Here is a 25,210-nt window from a genome sequence, read left to right on the forward strand (position 1 = left end):
GCTCGCTAGAAATATTTCCTATGCCATGGAATACAAGGCTCTCCGAGAAGCTCTTCCCCTTTCTATTTCAGGATTCTTCTTTTGTTCATCCATGCTAATAATAGTAGCAGACTTGGGGGGTTATTTATAGCAGCTTGAGTCTGTGAACACTTTATTCATTTATATTTCCCGTGTTTATTGTTACCTTACCATTCTGGTAATTAAAAGTGTCCCTCCAAGATTTTATTTAGTAACAAATCACCTGTAAATAGCATTTCTTTTAATATATGAAAGTCTATATTTAGACTCAATAAAATATCTTACTCCCATTTCCTATTAACTAAAAACAGATTTCAATGGTGGGGTGTGGGAGGAGTATACAACTGTGTGTACTTTCCAAATTTTATATGAATTATTATTATTTGACCTTTAGATGTTTTGATTAAAAGAATCTCACTTCAGGTGGCAGGCCATGTATCCTCAAGTCACTCAAATTTTGTCTTTTGATATTGAAGCAAAGTCGCTATTATAACTAACCCACAAGGAGTTTGTTAATCAACAGACTATCATTTAAAAACATATCTGATGGCTATATAATATGGTTAACAATATAATATTAAAAAATGCCTTGGGACTTCCCTGGTGGCACAGTGGTTAAGAATCCACCTGCCAATGCAGGGGACACGGGTTCAAGCCCTGGTCCGGGAAGATCCCACCTGCCGCGGGGCAGCTAAGCCCGTGCGCCACAACTACTGACCCTGTGCTCTAGAGCCCGCGAGCCACAACTACTGAGCCCATGCGCCACAACTAACTGAAGCCTGCGCGCCTAGAGCCCATGCTCTGCAACAAGAGAAGCCACTGCAGCGAGAAGCCCGCACAGCGCAACGAAGAGTAGCCCCCGCCAACCACAACTAGAGAAAGCCTGCGCGCAGCAAGGAAGACCCAACACAGCCCCCACAAAAAAGCCTCATTTTCTCCCTGCCCTTGCCCCCCAAACTGCTTGCTCGAATACAGTCTCTGTAAATGGTCCCACCTAGGGATTCCCTTTGTAGCTAATGGGTATTCTGGTATAAGAAGTATCTAAAATCAGGAAGATCAATTTTGCGAGATTTACTTCTGCTGTTTCTTTACCTTGATTTTTTTAAATTTTTATTTTATATTGGAGCACAGTTTGATTAACAATGTTGTGTTAGTTTCAGGTGTACAGCAAAGTGATTCAGTTATACACATACATGTATCTATTCTTTTTCAAATTCTTTTCCCATCTATTACCTTGATTTTTGATGAGTTAGAGCCTATCTGTTTACAAGTATTTCCTTGTGAAGACAGTCATAGTAAAGAGAAATCAATTTCTCCCTCTTATCAGACCAGAGACAAGCACATTCTGTCAACCTGAAGCAGCGTCCCATGTCCCTGGGTCCCTTCATAACACAACACAGACTGTTTTAATCACAAAATCAAATGCAAGATAGCCTGGGTCCCTTCATAACACAACACAGACTGTTTTAATCACAAAATCAAATGCAAAATCTGTTTTTAAACTGATCAACTTTTAAGACCTTCAGAAAAAAATATCTGCTAAATATTATGATTGGCTCTGTCTGGGAGGAGTGAGATGCTGAGTAACCCAGGTGTACCGGCCCCTGCGGTCTTCCTGAATATCAGCTCTGCTTTGCATCACAGCTTTAAATCCACTAGAATGGAGACAAGTGTATTTTTTTAAATTGAAAATAGTCTATTTCTCAAAAACTAAATATAGAACTACCATATGACCCAGAATTTCCACTCCTGGATATACATCCGGAAAAAAAACCCCAACTAATCCGAAAAGATACATGCACCCCAATGTTCACAGCAGCATTATTTACAATAGCCAAGGCACAAGAACAACCTAAGTGCTCATCAACAGATAACGGATAAAGAAGATGTGGTACGCATATACGATGGAATATTGCTCAGCCATAAAAAAGAATGAAATTTTGCCATTTGCGGCAACATGGATGGACTTGGAGGGCATTACACTATGTGAGATAAGTCAGAGAAAAACAAACAAACACTGTATGATATCACTTATATATGGAGTCTGAAAAATATGACAAACTAGTGAATAAAACAAAAGAGAAGCAGACTCACAGATACAGAGAACAAACTAGTGGTTACCAGTTTGATGGGGGGTGGGGCAATATAGGGGTGAGGAGGGTTATTCTGCGATTATATGAAATCATGTGTGTGAAGCTTCTGAAAACTGTAAAGCACTATAGAATTTAATGAATCTTTCATACAATAAATAAGTGAACTAATATTACAAGAAAGGGCTTCCCTGGTGGCGCAGTGGTTGAGAGTCCGCCTGCCGAGGCAGGGGACATGGGTTCGTGCCCCGGTCCAGGAAGATCCCACACGCCGCGGAGCGGCTGGGCCCGTGAGCCATGGCCGCTGAGCCTGCGCTTCCGGAGCCTGTGCTCCGCAACAGGAGAGGACGCAGCAGTGAGAGGCCCGCGTACGGCAAAAAAAAAAAAAAATTACAAGAAAAAAAGAAGATAGTCTATTTAGAGAAATAATCAGCAGTTAAGTAGAGGATAAGCTCTCTTTTAATATATGTATATATTTTACTTCTCTGCTCTAAAACTGATTGAACTAAGAGTGTCAGGAAAAGTGGGAGCAATTAATAAACATTTATTTAACCAATTCTCAACGTGAGATAATTTAACAACTGGATTTGCCCGACCCTCAAATGGAACGGAACAATAGATTTGGGGCAGCTCTGCTGTTTCAAGTGCCCTTTCAATGTGTTTTTACCTAGCGTTCTATTTTGATAAAGTTAAAGCTAAACAAATACTCCTTACCTCAGAAACCTTTGTAAAGATATTACACCTCTGCAGCAAAGTGCTTTCAGATCTAAGCTAATCATTGATTGAGTGGGGTTTCTCCTTCCTCCTGAAGTGAAGCGGGTCAGGGCTCAAAGCTGTAGAAAAACCTACTGCAAAAGCATGTGAAATACTATTTTGTGGATATAAGCACCGTGATGTAGCCACTATTTTGTGGATATAAGCACCGTGATGTAGCCACTATTTTGTGGATATAAGCACCGTGATGTAGCCACTATTTTGTGGATATAACACTGTGAAAGTGTGTTCTGTGTGGCACATTTGATTTAGAAATCAAAGAACGTTAATCTAAATGGCTCTATACATAATGTGACTGGTCTCTAATTTCTAACTAGGTAGTCATCTGGGTAAATAATTCCTAACCAAAGAAGAAAATGGCTCAAAAAAAAAAAAAATCTCATAAAAGGACAGGAATCTGGAAAAGTGGGTAGTCTGTTCTCATTTCAAAAAATAAATTCCTTTTAATAAGGACCTACTGTATAGCACAGGGAACTCTACTCAATACTCTGTAATGGCTTATATGGGAAAAGAATCTTAAAAAGAGTGGATATAGGTATATGTATAACTGATTCCCTTTGATGTACAGCATAAACTAACACAACATTGTAAATCAACTATACTCCAATAAAAATTTTTTAAAATAAATTCATTTTCACTTTCTTGTTCCAAAGGATGTCAACGCGTTTCTCCTCTGCCCTACAAATTCTTCCAGAATTCTCTCAATTAATGACCGTTGCCACGACTCATGTTTATACGTCACGAGGTAGGGTATGCTCCCACGAAGAGTCAGCAACCTGAATCAGCTCTAATCCAGATTCATTGATACATTCCATTTTTAGAAGAGATTTTCTATTAAACATTATGCAGGAACAGTCCATGAAACCTCTGACTGATCATTTTATTTAAAGGAGATTCTTGACTTGTAGTTTATTTAGAAATAAAAACCACAAGACACTCCAAAATATGACTTGGCTCATAGAATTTGCTAGACTGTCTTTCCTCTCTACCTTAACTACTCCTCAAAAGTCCATAGTCAATGCACAAAGGGACCCTGTTACCCGTCCATTCAACGAATACATACTCCTTTGGTCCCCTGTACAATAAATAAATGAATTTATTTCAGTTTTATTGATGTATTTAGTTGACATATGAAATTGTAAGATATTTACAGTGTACATTGTGATGATTTGATTACACATCTACTTTTAAAAAATAAATTTTATTGAGTATAGTTGATTTACAATGCTGTGTTAATTTCTGCTGTACAGCAAAGTGAATCAGTCATACATATACACATATCCACTCTTTTTTAGATTCTTTTCCCATATAAGTCACTACAGAGTATCGAGTAGAGTTCCCTGTGCTATACAGTAGGTCCTTATTAGTTACCTATTTTATATATAGTAGTGTGTGCATGTCAGTCCCAATGTCCCAGTTTATCCCTCCCTGCTACATTTTGAAAGGATTCCCCCCATCTAGTTAATGAACACGTCTGCCACCTCATTTATTTATTTTTGTTTTGGCAAGAAACTTAAGTTCTTCTGCACAATTTATATAGTCGTACCACTTCACAAATGAAAAACACTTGAGAAATTCAGTTCATTTTTTTAGCCATACTAGAAGCGAGTAAAATTCACTCTTTAAAAACCTCTCAAAACCTTTAAACTTTATTTTGAATGTTGAGCTCTCGAGACTAAACTCTTCATCAAAACATTCTGCAAGGTCCCATTTGAAAGCCGACAAGTCCAGCTTAGAGGTAACCACTCACGGATGCGTGCACAGTACTGAGACCCAGATAGAGATTCTATTTTCCAGTGTTCTTTCTAACGAATCCCTTCAGAGTTCTGGTCTTTTTACTCAGATGTGTAAGTCAAGACTGGGTAAATAAAATCAAACAGGAAATGTATGCTCACGTAATAGTTTACAATGTGATTCTAAGAGGAAGGAAAAAACTGAAATTTTCCAATCTGAGGAGCCCCCAACCTTTATATCCTCTTTCATCGCACCATGGGAAACCCCCAACGTTTCTCATGAGATCACTGTGGCACCTACATGTACACGAAGTACTACTGTTATCGGAGAGTCTGAATTCTCTATGAATCCTTCATCAAAACTGAAATAGAACTTAACAGCACTTTCTGCATAAACTGGTTGGATATGTGTATGAGACATTTCTTAGGGCAAGGAGAGCGGGGTCGGATAGGATGAGGTGTCACAGCGGCCAGTCAGTGAGCCGAGGCGAGGAGAAGGTGGACCACCCAGAGAGCATCTAACGATGCTGTAGTTATGTCTTCAGTCTACAGGCAGGACTATCTCTTGTCCCATGACCAATGAGGAATTATTTTTAGAAAGAAAACTCGGTGAAGGTGTCTGGGCTTCATTTCTGTGTTATTCAATCTGGGTGGTCTACACTTAAATCCTATTGGACCACCATGCAGATTCTTTATCCCCACCTTCCTCCTAGCCCCAGTGATGACCTATGCAAGAAATTCCTTAGCAGAGAGCAAATCAGAGGCACTTATACCTGAAACGAATGAGCTTAAGCTTCAGGAACCTTCCCATGTATGAGCGCTCTCCAGGCTCTTGAGGGAATCCAAGCACTTCTATGCACAAGGACTAAAGTTTGTAAAATGTGCAAAAGAGAAGATATTTTTGTTTTTGTTTTCATCGAGTGCTTCCTAAATTGTTTAAGTTTCAGGGTCCACAAAGCTGAGGTCAGTCTGTGTTGCAAGTGACCACTGACTTGGGCTAATAAGTGAGTGGGTAAGAAGGTGTTTCCACTGCAAAGATACTGGACAAAATAGTATCAGGGTTTTTTCAGTGCCTAGAAGTAAATTAAGTAAGGTGCTCAACGGTGGGAAACAAAGTCCTTTCGGAGTAGATAAAACACTCATTGCTGCTGGCAGGGTTATTGATTCTGGTATGTCTGGCATATTCATGCCCATCTATAATTTTGTAGGTAAATCCCTGGATTGGTCCAAACACCAACCACTGCTCTGCGCTGGGGTGAGAGAAGCTTTGGAAAGACTATAGCTTAGATTATCTCTGATTTCTACTACAGAAAAGAAAGTGAAAGCTGTTAGAAAAGCAACAAAGATAATGAAAGGATTGGAGATAAAGCTTAGAAAGAATATTTAAAATAACTAGCAATTTTCTCCTCATAAAAAGGACTGTGGAGGAAAACAAACTGGGTCCATGTCACGGTGGTGACTCAAACTTTGGGGTCAAATTCTAGAGAATCCATATTGAAGTAAGAAAAATCCTTTTAAAGGTTCGATGGTCCAAATCTGGTTTACGTTCTTGGAAGGGGAAAGTCACGTGGGATCAAGCAGTGAACGTCCTCAGCCACTAATTTCCCGGAGGTGCCACTCCGATTGAATTTGCATCCTGGTCAGTTTGTGTCGGCAGAGGGGTCCAGTCTTAACCAGACTCCTGTGTCTTGATTACTGAAATCAGTTTGAATCCCTTAAGGACAATATCTGTAGGTTTTCATGGAGCTGCAACTCAACAAGCTGTAACTCAGTAGTAACAGGTTAGAATCAAGCCAAGGGTGCCCTCCTGTTTTGACTTTATGACAGAGGGGGTGACACTTCTGCAGAAGGAAGGGTTTAAGTTGCAAATCAAAGAGCATACGGACTGCTGCTAAACTCTGAAGTAGACTGCAGGGGAGTGTGGAGAATCCTGGCCTCTGAGAAGAGCTTGGACTCTTACCTGCACGGGGTGGTTTAGTTGTGTTCTCCAGAATAATCAGTGGTTCCCAAAGCAGGCATCTAAGGACCAGCCCTGGCCTCTGCGTCTATCTGTCCCAGGAGCATTTTAGGAAGTTGGCAGCCCCTGCTCCCAGAGATGCTGGTTCCCCCTCCTTCTCAACAAATGGCTCTCAACGGCTCAAGCCAAAAACCCAAGTTGTGCTTGTCTCATCTTTTTCTCCCAAAGCCCCTTTGAGCAAAACTGTGTCGGCTTTACCTCAACCTGTGTCCTGAGTCCATCCACTTCTCCCCATTCCCACCGTCATGCCCTGTCTAAGCCGTTGGGCTGCTGACTCTCCTACGCCCTTTCTTGCTTCCTCCTGACCCATTTCCCACCTACAGCCAGAGCAACATTTCCTATAATGAAATTCGATGAAGACACTCCATTGCCTAAAATCCTAAGAGTTGCTATCCCAAACAGAAGAAAATCCAAGCCCTACGTGGGCTGCACGTTGCCAACTCTTTGATTTACGCACTTTGGCCTTCTCCAAGTTTCTTGAAAATACCAAGCTGGTTTCCACCTCAGGGCTTTTGCACTTGCTGTTCCTGTGCCTGGACAGCTACATCTCTAGATTTAGCAAGGCTGGTTCTTTCCTGCTGTTTAGGTTTCAGTTCAAGTGTCCACCCTTCACGTCTGCCTTCTCTGCAGCCCTCTAACTGCTCCCTCTCTTCCTATCTACGCTCCTCACTCATTTATTCTAACTGTTCACAGGATCTTTCTTGTCAGTTTATCATCTGCTTCCCTCCCACTACAAAGCGAGTGTCAATAAAAACGGTACCCAGCTGGTCTTGTTCACAACAGCATCCTCTGGTTTAGAGGAGGGCTTGGCACTTAGTGGGTATTTAATTAACATGTATTGAGTGAATAAATGAACGAATGATTCGAACAAATAATTTGAAAAGCTGGTATGTGATAGCTCTAGATCCCCCAGGCTAGATAGCACCCTCCCCCCAATAACGCGAATATAAACTGATTTGGTGCCACTAAATCCATGACTATGAAATAAACAGCAATAGATAAGTGTAAGGTTAGAAAGAAAAACCCTTCTGGTCAAAACACATGTTATACTGAAGAAATGTTCAAATGTCACATCTGTTTAAATTAAACATGAAACAAAGACCAAGACCTCAAATATATCCATGTCACCAATTAACTGGAATTTACCTAGAAGGAAAAGGTCTATTGGAAAGAATAGCAGAAATAAACTATACAGAAAAGAGATCAACTATATGCCTTCTTTACAACAACAACAAAGTTTTAAGTGATATATAAAAAGAAATCATTGGAATGTATTTCAGCTAAATGCTGGGAAACGAGGGAAAACCACACCAAAGCTGAACTCAAAAAAGGAAACAGGGCTTCCCTGGTGGCGCAGTGGTTAAGAATCCGCCTGCCAATGCAGGGGACATGGGTTTGATCCCTGGTCCGGGAAGATCCCACATGCCACGGAGCAACTAAGCCCGAGCACCACACCTACTGAGCCCATGTGCCACAACTACTGAAGCCCGTGCACCTACAGCCGGTGCTCCGCAAGAAGAGAAGACACCGCAGTGAAAAGCCTGTGCACCACAACTAGAGCAAGCCCATGCGCAGCAACGAAGACCCAGCGCAGCCAAAAATAAATAAATAAACAAAACAAAAAAGGAAACAGTAGGCATATATGTCCAACAGTCCCTGTGGTACATTTCCAGTCCCTCTGGGTCACCCCTTCTCAACTTCCCAAGGTAGCTTCCCTTTGCCTTGAATAAAATCCTTACTTAAGAGCCCACGTGAGTGACCTTGGTCCCCTGTCCAGCCACCTCCCATGTACACGCTCACCTTCCCACCGCAGGAATTATGCCCTGGTCCCCAAAGTACAGTGCACAGGCCTTACGCTTTTGCACCAGCCGTTCTCTGCTGGGGACGCCTCCCTGACTCCCCTCACTTCTAGCTGCTCATCTGGTTGGCATCTCCCACTCATCCTCCAAGACTTCCCCCTCCCCTGCCCCAGGCTGGGTAGGCGCCCCCCAAGAGCTTACCCTACTTTCTGGACACACCTCCATCTCTCAGTTTTCGTCAGTATTGGACTACCGCCATGTTTCTCAGAGGTCGGCTTGCTAACTATGAGAAGCCAATCGTCTTTTCCAGTTCCAGTACATTTCACACATCAGTGGAAGCATAGTCAGCTGCACAAGCTCTCAGAGTCAGGCTTGGCTGTGGTGTTTGGTGCTGCATTGACTTTAATTGAGAAAAGTGCCCAGGAGGATGTAACTTGTGTCCGGCCAGGCCCACTTGTCTCGTCTGCCATAATGTAGCAAGGGGACCGACACACAGTAGGAACTCATTACAGGTTTGATGAACGAGGGGGTGAACAAGTGAATTCATAAATGAATAAAAGCTGAAATCTGTCCTGATCCTAGGTCACAACTCATCATTTATGCCAGAAGTGTTTTACAGGTAGCTTGAGAGTGGGATTCAACCCTAAAGAAAAAAAAAATGCTACGTCCTGGTGAGTGAAATGCAGGTGTAATATGTTTTGATTCTTTTCAAAAGCCAACCCGCACCTGGACCCCTCCGAATACATGACTGGAATGAAGTTATGTTTTCAAGACTGTGACATGTCATTGATAAAACCATAAAAGGAATTCTCAACGGTCAAATAAAACTCCTTTGAAAACATTCATAACCACAAACCCCAATACATGAGTGCAAACTATTAATGCTTTTAAAGCAAGTTAGACCCCACAAAAGTGAGGGCTACCGTTTGTACTGCAAATATCTGGCATGATTTAAACCTAATATAAACAGTAATACTACTGTCCCCAAGCATCTTCCCTCCTTAATTTACTTGCCGCACAGATCCAGAGTTTTTTTTTTTCTCCGAAACTGCAGCAAGAATCAATTAAAATGTATAATAATGTGTTAACTAGCTATTATAGCAATTAACATTAAGGGGCATTTCAAGCTCTGAGTTTTTAGCAACAGAACTGTTCTTTCTTCCCTCTGTAAGGTTCATAATTGAAGAGAGAGGCCTTTCATCAGCTCCACGAGTTACATTTCCCGCTTTGATAACTGTACAAGGAAAATGTAAGGTACTTCAAGCTCCCCAATTATATTTGATTAGCTAGTCAAAATAATATAACAGCTTTCATCCCCCGAAGGAAAACTTTTGAAGAATTCTGTTGCCAACACTTCTGCACAAACACTAATCTATATCATTATTTTACAAGGGGAAATGTAATATTTAGTAGGTTTCTTTTTTTTTTTTAATTAGGCAATAAGCCAAGCCTCTTATCCATCACGACTACAGATCCAAAAAGCACAACCATGGTGCTGGGATGTGTGTGGTAAAGGAGGATTTGTGGTGATGTTAGACGAGGCAAGATACAGTGGTCAAAATAAAACAGGTCTTAGAATGAGCCAACATTTCAGGGAACACATCTGAAAACAGGATATGTACTCAAAACTCTGTGATTATATACACACAAGCTCTGCCCGGGGGAACCACGTGGGACCCAAAACCTATCCACGTGGGACCCAAAACCTATATGTGAGTGGAATTATTTTTTACCAAATGAATGTGAGTGTGTCTGTATCAATCACGTCAGGAACACTGCTTAAGAAGACATTGAAATCCTGAGAATCTTCCGATTACCAATTAGCAATTTGACGTCGCTTCAAAGTGAAGACAGAATGTTATCTCTGCTGCCTTACCCCCATCCCTCCCAACCCGTCCTCCTCCACACCTTGGGTGTATCCATTCAACACGGATCTGGTACCTTCTGTGTTTCATCCCCCCCTAAAAAATTTAAATGAAATAATTATCCTGCTCTCACAGGTAAAGTATTCTGTAAACAGGGTATTTAGAAATGTGATAGTCAATTCACCGGAGGTGGTCCCGCCGTAGACTTCAAAACTCAACTCTGTGAGCCACTGGATGAAAGGCCAGCTATCTCCGCGCTCCCCAAATGAAAGACAAGAGGCACCCATCTGGGGTTACCTTTTGCCTTTGCAAGGCTCTTACTGTGCAATAAAAGACAGACTTTAGACCTACTGGCCAATGAGTCCACTTGTCATGTAAAGAAAAAGCATTCTTACGGAATTAGAAGTCGGATCAAGGTTGGTTGTAAAGTTAATCCCAAATGTTGTGTAATCCTGGTGACACTTCTAAATATTCGAGCTAACGTGGTGTTCTTTTAGTTTCTGGAGAGAAATGAACAGCAGCACGGCCCAGAGGTCCTGCGCACTTCAGATCTGTGCAATTTCTCCTCCAAGTGTTTGGCTGTCCCTTCAGAGGACGCTGTACGTGAAGAACTCACACACTTGGTCCTGGGAGGTCGGAAACGTGGCATTTGAAAATGATTTCCAGGGAGGAAGTTCAAAGGAAGGGACGCCTTGGCACCTTTGTGGGACTGTGTGGAGATGTCGCTACACAACGTACATAGGTAGCGGGGCCTTGCCATGCACCGCTGCTGAGAAACAAGGAGAATTTCGAAGCTGTCTTGGCACGGGCGTTACAGGGTACCCCCAACAGAAGACCCCGCTGCGTGGGGTCCCCTCACCCAGAGACAGGGCCACATAGACGTTCCATCTACGTGGAACGTGCTTGAATGCAGCCCACTCCTAGGGTCTATGTACTCAACTGTTTCCCATCCTCAGACCTACGGGGCTCGGGTGCTCTCCTGGTCCACCACATTCCACCTGCAGGGAAAACGCAGATGCAGCCTAGGACAGGGGTCCCAGGGACCACGATGCTGTACAAAGCAATGCCTGCAGGTGCCTCTAGGAAGCTGAGGCATCCCGAGGGAAGGAGGAGAAGCCATGTGAGTGAGAAAAGAGAAAGGGAGTCTGGGCAGATTGAAAAGGAGAGATAGAGGTGAAGGAAAGTGGAGAAAATCAGGAAAATGATACAGAAGGTCCGAGTGTCTCCAGAGAAGCTGGCTGGGGACCCATGAACAGGCGGCCTGAGCTTCGCCTGGTGCACGGAAAAGGCAGAAGTGCAGAGAGAATTAGGTTTTAAGCATCAGTCATTTAAGAAAGACCCAGCTGCTGGCAGAGGTGATGCCGTGTACGTCTCTGTTCTCGAGTGTGGGTGGTATTCTTGGGTTAGACATTAATGTCTTTAACGTGAACAATAGCACAAATGCCCAATTTCCATGCAGCCATTCTGCAAATGGATGTGGAGCCCTCAAAGACTTGTATGATCGACTTCCCAAGTCGTCGAAGAATAAGTAGGAGTACAGTCATCCTTCACTTACCCAGGAAAATAGGAAGACCTGTTTTACCTCACAGGTTCAGAGGGCAAAGTCCTTCAAATTGTGTTAAGGAGTGTCACACACGAGTCATGTTTGTGGCTTTGTCACCCATAACCTGACTCTGTATAACAGCAGACACCGTGGGCAGACAGGGTCCTGGGGCTCAGGGACTCAGGGAGCTCTCCCTCCCCCACACTGAGGAATGAACGTCTCGGACTTTCTGTAAGATCTGTGAGCAGTTCGTGTGCCCTGCTGGGCAGACGCAGGTCTTGGAGTGAGCAGGGACCCTCGCTGTTCTCAGCAAACAAGTGTGTACCTGCTTCTAGGCAGACAGACTGATGCACCTGGCTCTACTGATCACGCGGTAGGAAGCGGTGCTGGGCACAGGCGGTGGGGCGGCGGGGACAGCCTGCCCAGTGTCCCCAAGTCGAGAAGACCGCACCCCTGATGCACCCGATGGCCTGGTTCTGCGGCCCCCCCAGTTACAGCCCCTTTTACGGATGAAGGTTTAGAAGCTCCAGAGTCTGCCACCAATGGCAAACTCATCTTCTCCAATGCAAACGGTTCCGGATTCCAGCCCGACAAGGGGGCCCTCCAATTAAAAAAAGAAAGAAAGAATTTACATGTTCTTGGGCCAATTTAAGAAACTGCTCTCTGTAGTTTAAGAGTCATAGAGGTCATTTAAGACCTATTGTAAAGCGGTATTGAGATGGGCGTAGTTTACAAAAGACCACCATATACATTTTTTGTTTCGATGACATTGTTACCACTTATTAGCCATGGGACTTGGGGCAAATCGGTGAAAATCTTTAGGTCTTGGTAGCCTACTCTGTACACTGGGAGCAAACATGCCCGTTGCCCAGGGATTAATTAGTATTAAGTGAGATACAGTACTGGTAAAGCACTTAACAACGGTCTGACTCACAGTAAAAACTCAATAAATGGCGGGTATTATTCTCACCTATTATCCAAACTCTGCAGTCGAGGAAAAATGGAAGTATCTTCTGTTAACCTTGAGTCAAGTATCTTCTGTTAACCTTGAGTCTTCCCTAAACCCTCGCCTATTAATGGAGCTCCAACCTCCGGGGCAGGTTACCTGCTGAGGTGTTTTTTCCCCACGTCTTTGTCTCTTTCTCCATCTTTCTCATTCCAGATCCCCACCCATCCCCCAACCGATTCAAGTGCCTCGGTTAATTTTGCTGGTACTAACAGATTATTTGACTAAAAAACTTGGTTGTTTAAAAACCAAGTTAGCTTTTTTTTTTTAATTGAGCTGCATGAGGGACTTATAAATTTTGGAGATTAATCCTTTCTCTGTTGTTTCTTTGCAAATATTTTCTCCCATTCTGAGGGTTGTCTTTTGGTCTTGCTTATGGTTTCCTTTGCTGTGCAAAAGCTTTGAAGTTTCATTAGGTCCCATTTGTTTATTTTTGTTTTTATTTCCATTTCTCTAGGAGGTGGCAAATATCGTATGCTAACACATATATATGGAATTTAAGAAAAAAAAATGTCATGAAGAACCTAGGGGTAAGACAGGAATAAAGACACAGACCTACTAGAGAATGGACTTGAGGATATGGGGAGGGGGAAGGGTAAGCTGTGACAAAGCGAGAGAGAGGCATGGACATATATACACTACCAAATGTAAAATAGATAGCTAGTGGGAAGCAGCTGCATAGCACAGGGAGATCAGCTCGTGCTTTGTGACCACTTAGAGGGGTGGTATAGGGAGGGTGGGAGGGAGACGCAAGAGGGAGGAGATATGGGGATATATGTGTATGTATAACTGATTCTCTTTGTTATAAAGCAGAAACTAACACACCATTGTAAAGCAATTATACTCCAATAAAGATGTAAAAAAAAATTAGGTCTTTAGAAGCATTTATTCTAATATGTAATTTTAAATGATTTTCTGTGCACAATAGAGATTGACCGTACGATTAATGGGTGAGCTAATAATAAATTGGAAAACCTTAATTTAAAGAAAAAAAAAACCAAGTTAGCAAAAGTACAGTGAGGTAACACCTAACACCGGTCAGAATGGCCATCACTAAAAAGCCTACAATGATAAATGCTGGAGAGGGTGTGGAGAAAAGGGAGCCCTCCTGCACTGTTGGTGGGAATGTATATTGATACAGTCACTATGGAGAACAGTATGGAGGTTCCTTAAAGAACTAAAAATAGAGTTTCCTACAATCCCACTCCCGGGCATATATTCAAACAAAACTCTAATTCAAAAGGATGTACGCACCCCAGTGTTCACAGCAGCAATGTTTACAATAGCCGAGACATGGAAACAACCTAAATGTCCACTGACAGATGAATGGATAAAGAAGACGTGGTGTGTATGTATGTGTATGTATGTAATATATATACACACACACACACATATATGTGTATATATGGTGGAATACTACTCAGCCATAAAAAAGAATGAAATAATACCTTTGCAGCAACATGGATGGACCTAGAGATTATCATACTAAGTGGAGTAAATCAGACAGAGAAAGACAAATGCCATATGATATCACTTATCTGTGGAATCTAAAATATGACACAAATGAACCTATCTATGAAACAGAAACAGACTCACAGACATAGAGAACAGACTTGTGGTTGCCAAGGGGGAGGGGGTTTGGGGGAAGGGTGGATTTGGAGTTTGGGATCAGCAGATGTAAACTATTATATATAGAATGGATAAACAACAAGGTCCTACTGTATAGCACAGGGAACTATAGTCAATATCCTGTGATAAACCATAATGGAAAAGAATATGAAAGTGAATATATATAACTGAGTCACTTTGCTGTACAGCAGAAATGAACACATTGTAAATCAACTATACTTGAATAAATTTTAAAAAATTAAAAAATAAAAACCTAGTTAACAAACTTTTATTAATCAATTAACTCCGTGTCTCTTCGGGCCCATAAGGGAGGGATGGACGTGTCCTCTGAAAGGACCACGTTATGTGACAGCAGTGGTCCAGGGCTTTCCCTCTCCCTCTCTAAGACCAAAGGAGACCTTGTCCTGTCCTCATTTCCTGGAGCTGCCCTAAGGAGCGGACCAGAAAAGGGCCTGAGGCACCCAGTCCTAGAGCAGGCAAAGAGTGAGCACCCAGTAAAAGGGACCTCTCTTCCCTTCACCACCTGACCTTGAGCAGAGCAAGGAAGATGCCCATTTTCTTCCTACCCTCATTGTTCATTTCAGATGCCTGACAATGGCCCAGCCAGTTAAACACGGGTTCCTTGGGTACGGCTGGTTATTCCCATGCTCCCCACGATGCTGGTAGATAACAAATAGATCAACAGGGGGCTTCCCTGGTGGCGCAGTGGTTAAGAATCCACCTGCCAATGCAGGGTACACAGGTTCAAGCCCTGGTCTGTGAAGATCCCACATGCCGCAGAGCAACTAAGCCCGTGCGCTACAGCTACTGAGCCTGCGCTCTAGAGCCTGCGAGCCACAACTACTGAGCCCACATGCCACAACTACTGAAGCCTGCACACCTAGAGCCCATGCTCTGCAACAGGAGAAGCCACCGCAATGAGAAGCCCGTGCACCGCAACAAAGAGTAGCCCCCGCTCGCCACAACTAGAGAAAGCCCGCATGCGGCAACAAAGACCCAACACAGTCAAAGATCAAAAGGAACAGGAAGCATATCGGGCATGTGAACAAGCAAACCCGGTATGAAGCCATCGTCATTGCTTCGACCAAATCTCCTGGCCTCCCAGGGAGGAAACGACTAGCGCCTGGCTATGCTGAAACCAAGCTTCGAGAAGTTAAGAGTCTAAACCGAGTCTGCAGTTTGCAGATGCATCCTCTCTACATAAAGCAAACGTAATACTTTAAAAAGGAACACAGAAGGTGGAGAAGCCACACCTCCGCAGTCAGGAGGCCATTTCCACCAAAGAACAACACCTATAGCACAAGCAGGTATTGATGGGACAGTGACCAAGAAGACTCTAAAGTCTTAAGAATGGATTTCTCAATCAGTAACCGACATGGGTGCAGTAAGACCCATGCCTGTACAAGCAAGGGAGACTACAATCATATACATTCTCAGCACCATCAACCAGCCCAGAGGCTTCTGTGCCAGGTCTGCCTGGAGGGAATCACAGAAGCAGACGTCTGATGCCTGAAGAGCCCCCAGTCATGGAATCAGAACATGAATGTTCCCTCCAAATTCAAAGGCAGAAGAAAACTTCCCAGCCCCAGTGGAAGAAAAGCCAGTTTTCTCATCTCCTTGTAAACCTACGAAGGGTCGGTTTCTTTTCTTCTGATCTCTTTTTGATGAGTAGGTTGAATGGTCATAGATATTTTAATTTGCCTTCAGATAGAAACACTTCTCCCCTCTTGATGGGAAATCACTTCAATGCTCATCATTTGCTTCCAGGAGGAACTACTTTGCATCCAAAGAAATGAAAACACAGGTAAGTAAAGTGACAAACTATAATTCTGGGTATGTGACCCTGAACCCCAAAGCGCAAGGGGAATTAAAGGGGAGCAGGACAGCGGGTGAATGTGGGAAAACATGATGCACGCACTGCCCCCAACACACACACACACACACACACACACACACACACACACACACACACAGGAAGGGTTAAGCAAGTCCATTAAACATGCTTAAAATTGGGGCAAATCCATAAAAAGGAATGAAATTGGGTCATTTGTAGGGATGTGGATGGACCTAGAGTCTGTCATCAGAGTGAAGTAAGTCAGAAAGAGAAAAACAAATATTGTATATTAACGCATATATGTGGAATCTAGAAAAATGGTACAGATGAACCTATTTGCAGGGCAGGAATAGAGATGCAGACGTAGAGAAGGGACATGTGGACACGGGGGAGGGGGGGGCGGGAAGAGGAGGGTGGGACGAATTGGGAGATTAGGATTGACATAAATACACTACCATGTGTAAAACAGATAGCTAGCGGGAACCTGCTGTAGAGAACAGGGAGTTCAGCTCAGTGCTCTGTGATGACCTACATGGGTGGGACGGGGCGGTGCGGTGGGGGGGGGGGGGGGGGCGAGGTCCAAGAGGGAAGGGATATAGGTTTACATAGAGCTGATTCACTTCGTTGCACAGCAGAAACTAACACAACATTGTAAAGCAACTGTACTCCAATTAAAAAAAAACAAATTGGGGCAAATCCAGGGAAATCTCAAACCGCAGACCTACATGGGTTGGGAGAAGTGAACTAAGGCTTGGGAAAAGTGATCTAGGGTGTTAAAAATAAATAAATAAAACTCTGCTCAAAAAGCTTCTGCACCAGAGCAGAGAGAAAAGATTTGCTCCCACCCCCAGTCTCCTCACTTTCGAGAAAACTGGCTTCGGCTCGGCTGAATGCCTTTGGCACCAACTCCCTGAGCCTCTGAGCCCTATTTTCCACAGGAACACTAGTTATGTGTTTCACTCAGGATTAATTTAGAATTTTTTTTTTTTATTCCTCCATGTATCAGAATCATTCACGGCGGGGAAGTTCTTCTATACCCATTCCCAGAATCCTCTGAAGACATCTGGTCTCATTAGAAGATCAAATAGATCCTCCAGATTCATTAGTTGTTCAACAAAGTGGGAATTATTTTCTCACTGCTCTTGTGTTTATGAGATACTCAAGACGCAGATGAGAGAAAAATAACGGAAAGAAAAAAGCACAATCTTCTTGACTCACAAAGACAGTGCTTTCTATGATATGGCGGAGCGGGAAGGGGGGAAGGGGGGATTCTGGAATTTGCTCTTAATTTCCAAAAACACAAGGAAAAGTCAAAAGTATAGGCCACTGTAAGACAGATGGGGTTTAAAGATTTGAAGGGAGGGACTTCCCTGGTGACGCAGTGGTTAAGAATCTGCCTGCCAATACAGGAGACAGGGGTTCGATCCCTGGTCCAGGAAGATCCCACATGCCACGGAGCAATTAAGCCCGTGAGCCACAACTACTGAGGCTGCGCTCTAGAGCCCGCGAGCCACTACTGAGCCCGCGTGCCACAACTACTGAAGCCTGCGCACCTAGAGCCCGTGCTCCGCAACAAGAGAAGCCATCGCAATGAGAAGCCCGCGCTCCGCAACGAAGAGCGGCCCCCGCTCACCTCAACTAGAGAAAGCCCGCACGCAGCAATGAAGACCCAACGCAGCCAAAAAAAAGAAAAAAGGATTTGAAGGTATAGCGAATGTACGATACTACCCCCAAAATATCGTCATACTTCAGTAATTCGTGGCCCATCTATCAACTGGTTACAATCCTACATTCTCTTCCTTCCTATTTTTGCAAACATACATAAAAAGAAGCCCTTGCTGTTACACCCAGCATCAAGCAGGACCCGGGACATAACTTCCTTTAGCCATTTTCCTGCTGAGCAGAACTGCACGTGGTTGCCACCCCTGATTCTCCCCAAGAAGGGCTGTGAGCAGAGGGAAAGGCACTCGGAGAGCTCTGGACACTCCTCCAGGGCTCAGAATTGCCGGCTGGTAGATGCACTTCACTGAATGATGCCCCAGTGGCCTGCGAGAATTATAGTAGCTTTCTAAAGTGACTCACTCACTCCCAGGGGGTCGTCTGGGCTCAGAGAAAATCTATCTCCCTGATTATTTAGTGATTTAGTAATTGGGTGGTAGTGATGGACTTCTGATAACGTGGAGATTTGCTTTAGCTTCACTTGCAAAGGCGTGTATTTCTGGAGTCAAAGGTTACACGGCTTCTTTGTGTGTGTGCATTGGGGGGTGGGGGGCAGGACTGCGGAGAAGCACAGCTTCTTGGAAGCTGAATCTATCAGTCCCAGTTCCGCCCTTCGGTAGCTGTAAAATCTGGTACAAGCCACAGGCCCCCTGCCTCAGCTTCTTCGTATGTAAATGGAGGGGGGAGAATCAAACGACCCCCACCGTCTCTTCCAGATCTGGAAAATCTGTGGTTTCTGGGCAAGGAGTATCATTGGACACACAAGTGCTGTTTGGAAACCTACTAGTTTCAGGGTGTTAATTTCAGCTTTTCCATGCCATGATTATGGATAGAGACCAGGATTGTTCCTTCCTTACAGGTATAGAGAAAAACGAAACCGCTCACTTACGTGTATCCTCTATCTCTGTTTCCCTGCTTGTCATCCAGCTCTGAAATTGCACGCTTTCTATGAGTATATTGCTTTTTTTTTTCTTTTTTTGCTGTTCATGTGCTATGTCTCAAGATACGTGTTTGGGAGTTATACTTTCCTCTTTCCCGTTCCAATATTTTGAATGGGAACCAGAATATCTCTTTTTGCACCTTGTAACTAAGTAGAAAAACAAAACAACCCACCAAATTTCCTCTGGCCCTTCTGATCCCTTAAATAGTAAACAAATGGAATCTGTATTCCCTCTTCTTATCCACGGAGAGAGTCTAACTTGTCCTGGGAGAGTGTGCAAGGGGTCATTTGCAAAATTGCCTTATTATCCTATTACTCTCCGGGAGCAAATATGTGCCTTTTCATCTTGGGGTTGTAGAGGTATAAGCAATCTGATCTGCCCTATAAGTGTATCGCTTGATGGGTAATTTGCAGTGAAGTTAACAAGAAAAAGACAAATGTGTGAAGGGGAGCATTCATCTTCCCACACGATATTTTAAAATCGCAAGTTTAAAAAAAAAAAAAAATCACAAGTTTTGCAGGAAGGTAGGCAGGGACCGGGCTGCAGGTTTCGGGGATGTCTTGGAGGCCTGGCCGGGAGGGAGAGGTCTTGTCCAGGAGTCATTCTTAGTGGTGGCAGGTAGACAACACCCAGCAGAAGGTCCATGACACCTTTCCAGGAGCAGCGTTTCTTGGACTGCTGGTCATGCCTCATTAGTGGGTCATGAAATCAATTTAGTGGGTCATGACCAGAAATTTTTTAAAAGCATGAAATAAATTAGACTAAAGCAGAACAGAACAGAAAATATCAGAGTGCATGGCATGGACAAAATCATGTACTGTCTAGTGGAACTCTGGCTCAGTTGTACGCGTGTGTGCGTTGTGTGTGTGTGTGTGTGTGTGCGTGTGTGTGATGTGTTTGGTACACCAGGTTTCAGGGTAGAATATTTCTTACTGCAGGTCTTAGTTCAGAAGTTTGAAACCCTCTGCCCTGGAGAAATACACGGCAACACACGTCTCCATGCTGGCTTCAAACGCCTTGGTCTGGTTTCCACAAAGTAAATTTATAAACAAAGGAAAAGGAATTCTTCTGAAGCAAATGGTCACCTCACAGCTCCATATTTAAAAGACCCCTAAGTTATTCTGAAATTCTACTTCTCTTTCTCTGGAAAATACTTAAACAGAATCAGTGTAAGCCCAAGGCAAATGGTGAAGTGGGTCCAGTTTGTCTTTTTCTCCTGGGAGCACCTCCCACCCCTTACAGGTGTCACCCCCAGGGTTTATATCTGTTCCCTCTTTTAAGCATATTCTCATGAAAGACTGATAAATGCCTTAAACAACAGTATAAATGACTGATATTGCTTTAATATGTCCCGTTCTCAAAAGTGTTTACATTTTAGCCAAATATGAACTCTCATGCCCTAGAAAGGAATCTCATACAATTTAATTACAGGGAAAAGAAAAGAGAAATTTGGAGAGTTTTTTCCTAGCACTCTTAAAGTCCTACCCGGGGGGCTCTATATTCACTTGATAACCTTCCTTTCTTTTTTCACATGTAATTAATACACATGATTTCTTTCCCCACGCTTTTGTGAAACAAACTTCAACAGTCTATTTTTTTGAATAGATATTTATGAAATTGTCTTTTATCATAAAATCTCTGAGAGCAAATATTTTGTCTTATTCCCCTTTGCATCCATCTTACACCAACTAACCGCCCGACAAATTTGAGGTCCTCAATTGGTAGCAGTTAATGACTATTATACAATTTTACTTTCTGCCACACATGTGGTAATATTGTTTTCCAATGTCAAACTAATCAGAGTACAAGTGCATGTTTTTTTCCTGAATATAAGAGTAATACCTCCACACACTTGTCATAAAACAATAAGAGCAATTTTAAAATAGCACCGATTTATTGAGTATATAATATAGGCTGGGTTCCCAGGACTAGAGGCTTTGCCCATATAGTCTCATTTATTACTCTAAAAACCTCAATACACGTATTGCTATTCCCATCATACCCTCCATCACCCCCCAAACACCACACCTACAACTTTACCTACAAGAAAACTAAGGCTCAGAGATTGAGGACCTGCCCACAAAGACAGTTACTAAGTAGCAAAGATCTAACGCAAACTGGTTTCCTCTGACCTGGAAGGCTGTGCTTTCCTCACTTGTACATTTCCTAACATTTCGGCTGTATGTAAAATTATCATTTTCATTTTCATTTTCTAATTTCTTACCTGTTCTCTTAAGGGACAAAGTCGTGAACCTAAGAGCACCAGGAAGCTTTGGTTTGGTTTGGTTTGGTTTTTAATGATAAACAACGCCCTGACCATCCCAGGGTGGTTCCACACTCAGAGGGTTGGGCCTGACAGCTAACAGTGCATTCTGCTTGCCACCCCGACCCCCGAGTGATCCCCACCATTAGCTGTCTGTACGCGCGGCATAGAGGCCTAGAGGGTAGGGCTGGACCGGTCAGCATCCTAACAGCAGGCTGGGGGTAGCCTAGTAACTTACTCGGATCCACTCAGATTAATTTTTTTGTTGCAGATCACAGTGCCAGGTGAAGACGGCCACAGAAAGCGCCGTTTTCCGTTGGCACGTGGCTTCCACACTCCCCAGCCCATCCGCGCACACACAACTTTAAACAGAAACCTTTAAATTAAAAGTCTGCTTCGTACTGTCCTTCTCTCAGAGATTTTTAAATCTCCTCCCAAAGTCCTAGGTGTCTGAAGCAGCCACAGGAAGAGGAAGAAATTGATTTTCTGACAGACAGACTAGAAATCAAACCCAGGATTCAGTTTTGTTTTCAACGCAGAGAACGAAATCACTGACCACCAAATACAGTTTGGTAGCGACTCTCAGATCCCAAACTTCCCTCTAACTTTCCCATATTAATTCGGTCTTCAGTTTCAGGAAATAAAATAATTATGTAGTTAAACAGAGATCCTTAGACAAACAAGGGCTGTGTTTACAATGTACCAATCCATTAAAATCAACGACAGACATTGATTATGAGTAGCAAGGCCCAGCCAGGCAGGCTAGCACTTGCCATGGGCCCTTTCCCCAGCCGACAGCAGTAAACATCCCATTGGAATCTGCTCCGAAAACAGAGGCTCTACCAACCTAATGTCAAGGTAAACAGGTAGTAAATACCTACTTGCTAACTACTAACCAGTGGTACCACTTGCATTCTTTAGCGTCTAAACACAACTAAATGTTGGCCTTGTTTCCTTCTAACTTGGCACCATTATAACAGAGCTCTTTACTTGGTCATTTTTTAAAAGTTTACTAGGTTCTGTTTCACACTGGCTTCAGTTCTTTAGCCATAAACCATCTGAGGTTAAAGGGAGTACGTAGAGACATTCTCCTCCTCAGAAAAGAAAAACCAACCAACTTTCCCCTATTTGACATGAAATGCCATGCCCCCAGATGAAGAGCTACAGAGAAGAAAAGCCCCATAAAGTTAAGTTGCAAATACTTCTGAAGTCAAGGTCGAAAACATCATCTTACAAAGAAAAAAAGTAAGGAGAACGTGTTTTCCGCACCAAGACCCTATGAAGCAGGGGCAGAGCCGGGTCTCCCAGAAGGCGCGCTCTAAGCTCCGCGGGCTGGCACGTACCTTGAGCTCCCGGAAGAAGACGCTACTCCGGGCCCACTCCACGATGGAGAAGAGGGTCTGATCTGCCATCTTGCACATGAGCCCGAACGTACTCAGCCTCTCGTGTTTGCTGCGGTTCGCCTGCTCCTGCTGCAAATAGGCCATGATCTTGGCCTGGACCTGGGGCTCATCGGGCTCACACTTCAGCAGTTCCAGGATCAGGTGGGGCATGCTGGCGGGGGAGCTGGTCTGGTAACTGTCCATGTAGGAGTAGCCCATGATGGACTCCGGGGAGCTGGTGTAGGGGTCTGGGTACTCAGACTTGATGGCCCGGCTGGGAAAGTGGCTGTAGGGCTGGTACCCTTGCAGGCTGCCAGGAGGTGGCATTGTCATGCTGATGGGGGACGTTACAAAGGGACTGCGGTCATAGTCTGTAGGAGGCAAGGCAGCATGGTTCAGAGGTAGGCCTTTGGAGACAGAATGGATGTTCTGAATTGCAGAGGAGATGCTCAGCTCGGAGGGCATGGCTTGGATCACCTGAGACATGGCTTCTAGCTTAAGTCCATTGGCTCGGATGAGGGCTTTTTTCTGCTGCTTCAGGGCCCTGTCCCTCTTGTACATGGGCCCAAACTTATTCCTCCCTCCACGCATTCGGTCCGCCCTTACCGCTGTTGGGGTGGGGGAAGAAAAGAAGAAAGTAAGGGTAAAAATAAGATGTAAATTATTAGCGTTCTCCAGATCTCCAGATAGTTAGAAAGGCTGAAAATGGACCGGAAGTGGTCTGTGTGTGGTTGTTTTCACTACAATAGCCCACCAAGATTCCAAAAAAAAGCTATGTCCTCTTTATTTATGAATTCTTTCCTCCAAGTGTGTTTGTCATCAAAAAAATATTTCGGGGGGCTTCCCCGGTGGCGCAGTGGTTGAGAGTCCGCCTGCCGATGCAGGGGACGCGGGTTCGTGCCCCGGTCCGGGAAGATCCCACGTGCCGCGGAGCGGCTGGGCCCGTGAGCCGTGGCCGCTGAGCCTGCGCGTCCGGAGCCTGTGCTCCGTGACGGGACAGGCCACAACAGTGAGAGGCCCGCGTACCGCCAAAAAAAAAAAAAAAAAAATTTCAGATATGTAGGGACATATTAACCCTTTGGTGACTGCAGAGATTTCCTAATTTTTGCTACACACAGGAGATGCTTCATGCTGCTAAAGAAGAGGCTCAGGTCCTATCATGCCAGTGACGCTGTGATTCTCTTTATGGAAACCCAAACTGCTAAAAGGGAAAAAAAAAAAAATCAAAGGAGCCACTTCTGGATTAAATTGTGACTACTTGTCCTTAGAACATCTTCCTCTCTCAAAGTCTTTTGGTTAATTTGCTGCAAAATGCTCTTCTTGGAAAAGCATCCTCACCTGGACTTGACGGGCACACATCAGGTAGCCACCGGTTATTGTTTTCCATTTAAGCAGAATTGGACATAATTAAAGCAAGTTCATTTCAGAAGCTGTCAAAACGGTCCACCGTCACGATGCTATGTGGCGTCTGGGGCCACGTCTAGTAATTTACTTACCGGGACTCTCCTAGCTCATGGTGGCCAGTGGCAATTAGATAGGACCCAGCAACCTCTGACAGCTTGTGACATGTTGAAATTGCTGGAGGTTAAGTTTTTGAGCTTTTTATCTTAGGATTAGTGTAGCATTAAAAATTTATTGTGAATGCTAGGTATCCAGAACACTGCACAAGATAATAAAGAGTTTTTCAACTGGATGATAATTTATTGAATGTTTAATTGTTTCATATCACTGTGAACAAAGCAGGAGCATGCATTGCAAGTGACTTACTGTTAAGAAAACACACTTTTTAAGGTAAAGAAATGTAACCTTTTCCCTTTGTTAAAAAAGAGGAATCAAATGACACCATATGCAATCACAGCATTTAATGTTTAACATTTTATCTTCTGAGTCTCATACTATAGTAAGCATCTACCACATTGTTTCGCTGTTTGGAAAATAATACAGGGCTTGGTAATGAAGAAATGAACAAGAATCAGTTACTTCTTTTTCTCAGCCTCCTCTTAAAAGCAACACTGACTTAACAGTCCCCCTGATAACCCAAGTGGCTACTTCTATTGCTATCAGCAATTCAGCAGACTTATCTGAAAATTTTTGAGTATTGCCATCAAGTCTGAGTGCCACACGACAGAAAAGCCCCAAACACGGCTAGTCTGTGCCTCATTGATCAAATAAAATGCACTCCTGTATCTGGCACACCTCAGGGATCTGTATCACTTCTTATTACTTTATTTACAATATATTTAATCTCTGGGAAGTCAGTAGGTCAGAGGCTGCAAAACAGCAACACACCGTAATAGTTCATGCACTACAAATTATTTACAGAAGTCATATATTAAACATTACTTCCTGCCAACCTGTACATCGTAAGTGCAGGTTCTACTTTTTCAACATAAAGTTTAACGTGGCTTTTGAGGAACCAGTCTCTTGTTTTCGTCAAACCAATGCTACCGATGTAATGGTTCATTATTTTTCATGTTTCCTGCTTCTCAAAAAAATTTTTTATTTTGCAGACTCAGTCATCATCTTAAAAAAAAAAGAAACGTGCTTTCCCACACAATCAAAAATGATACTCTACATGAGAAAATCTTTTTATAATT

The 25,210-nt window shown here is 43.5% G+C and overlaps 1 protein-coding gene across 3 annotated transcripts in view; it reads right to left on the reverse strand.

Annotated features, from left to right (window-relative positions):
* The window catches only part of NR5A2 (nuclear receptor subfamily 5 group A member 2), a 128,517-nt gene that overhangs the window by 85,736 nt on the left and 17,571 nt on the right, over window positions 1–25,210 (reverse strand). For all 3 annotated transcript variants that reach the window (XM_082833062.1, XM_082833064.1, XM_082833063.1), the window contains exon 4: window positions 22,575–23,221. In XM_082833062.1, coding sequence (XP_082689188.1) covers window positions 22,575–23,221 — 647 coding nt within the window. The remainder of the gene's footprint in view (window positions 1–22,574; window positions 23,222–25,210) is intronic.

The sequence above is a fragment of the Leucopleurus acutus genome (genome assembly GCF_964270905.1).
Source record: "Leucopleurus acutus genome assembly, chromosome: 2".
NCBI lineage: Eukaryota > Metazoa > Chordata > Mammalia > Artiodactyla > Delphinidae > Leucopleurus > Leucopleurus acutus.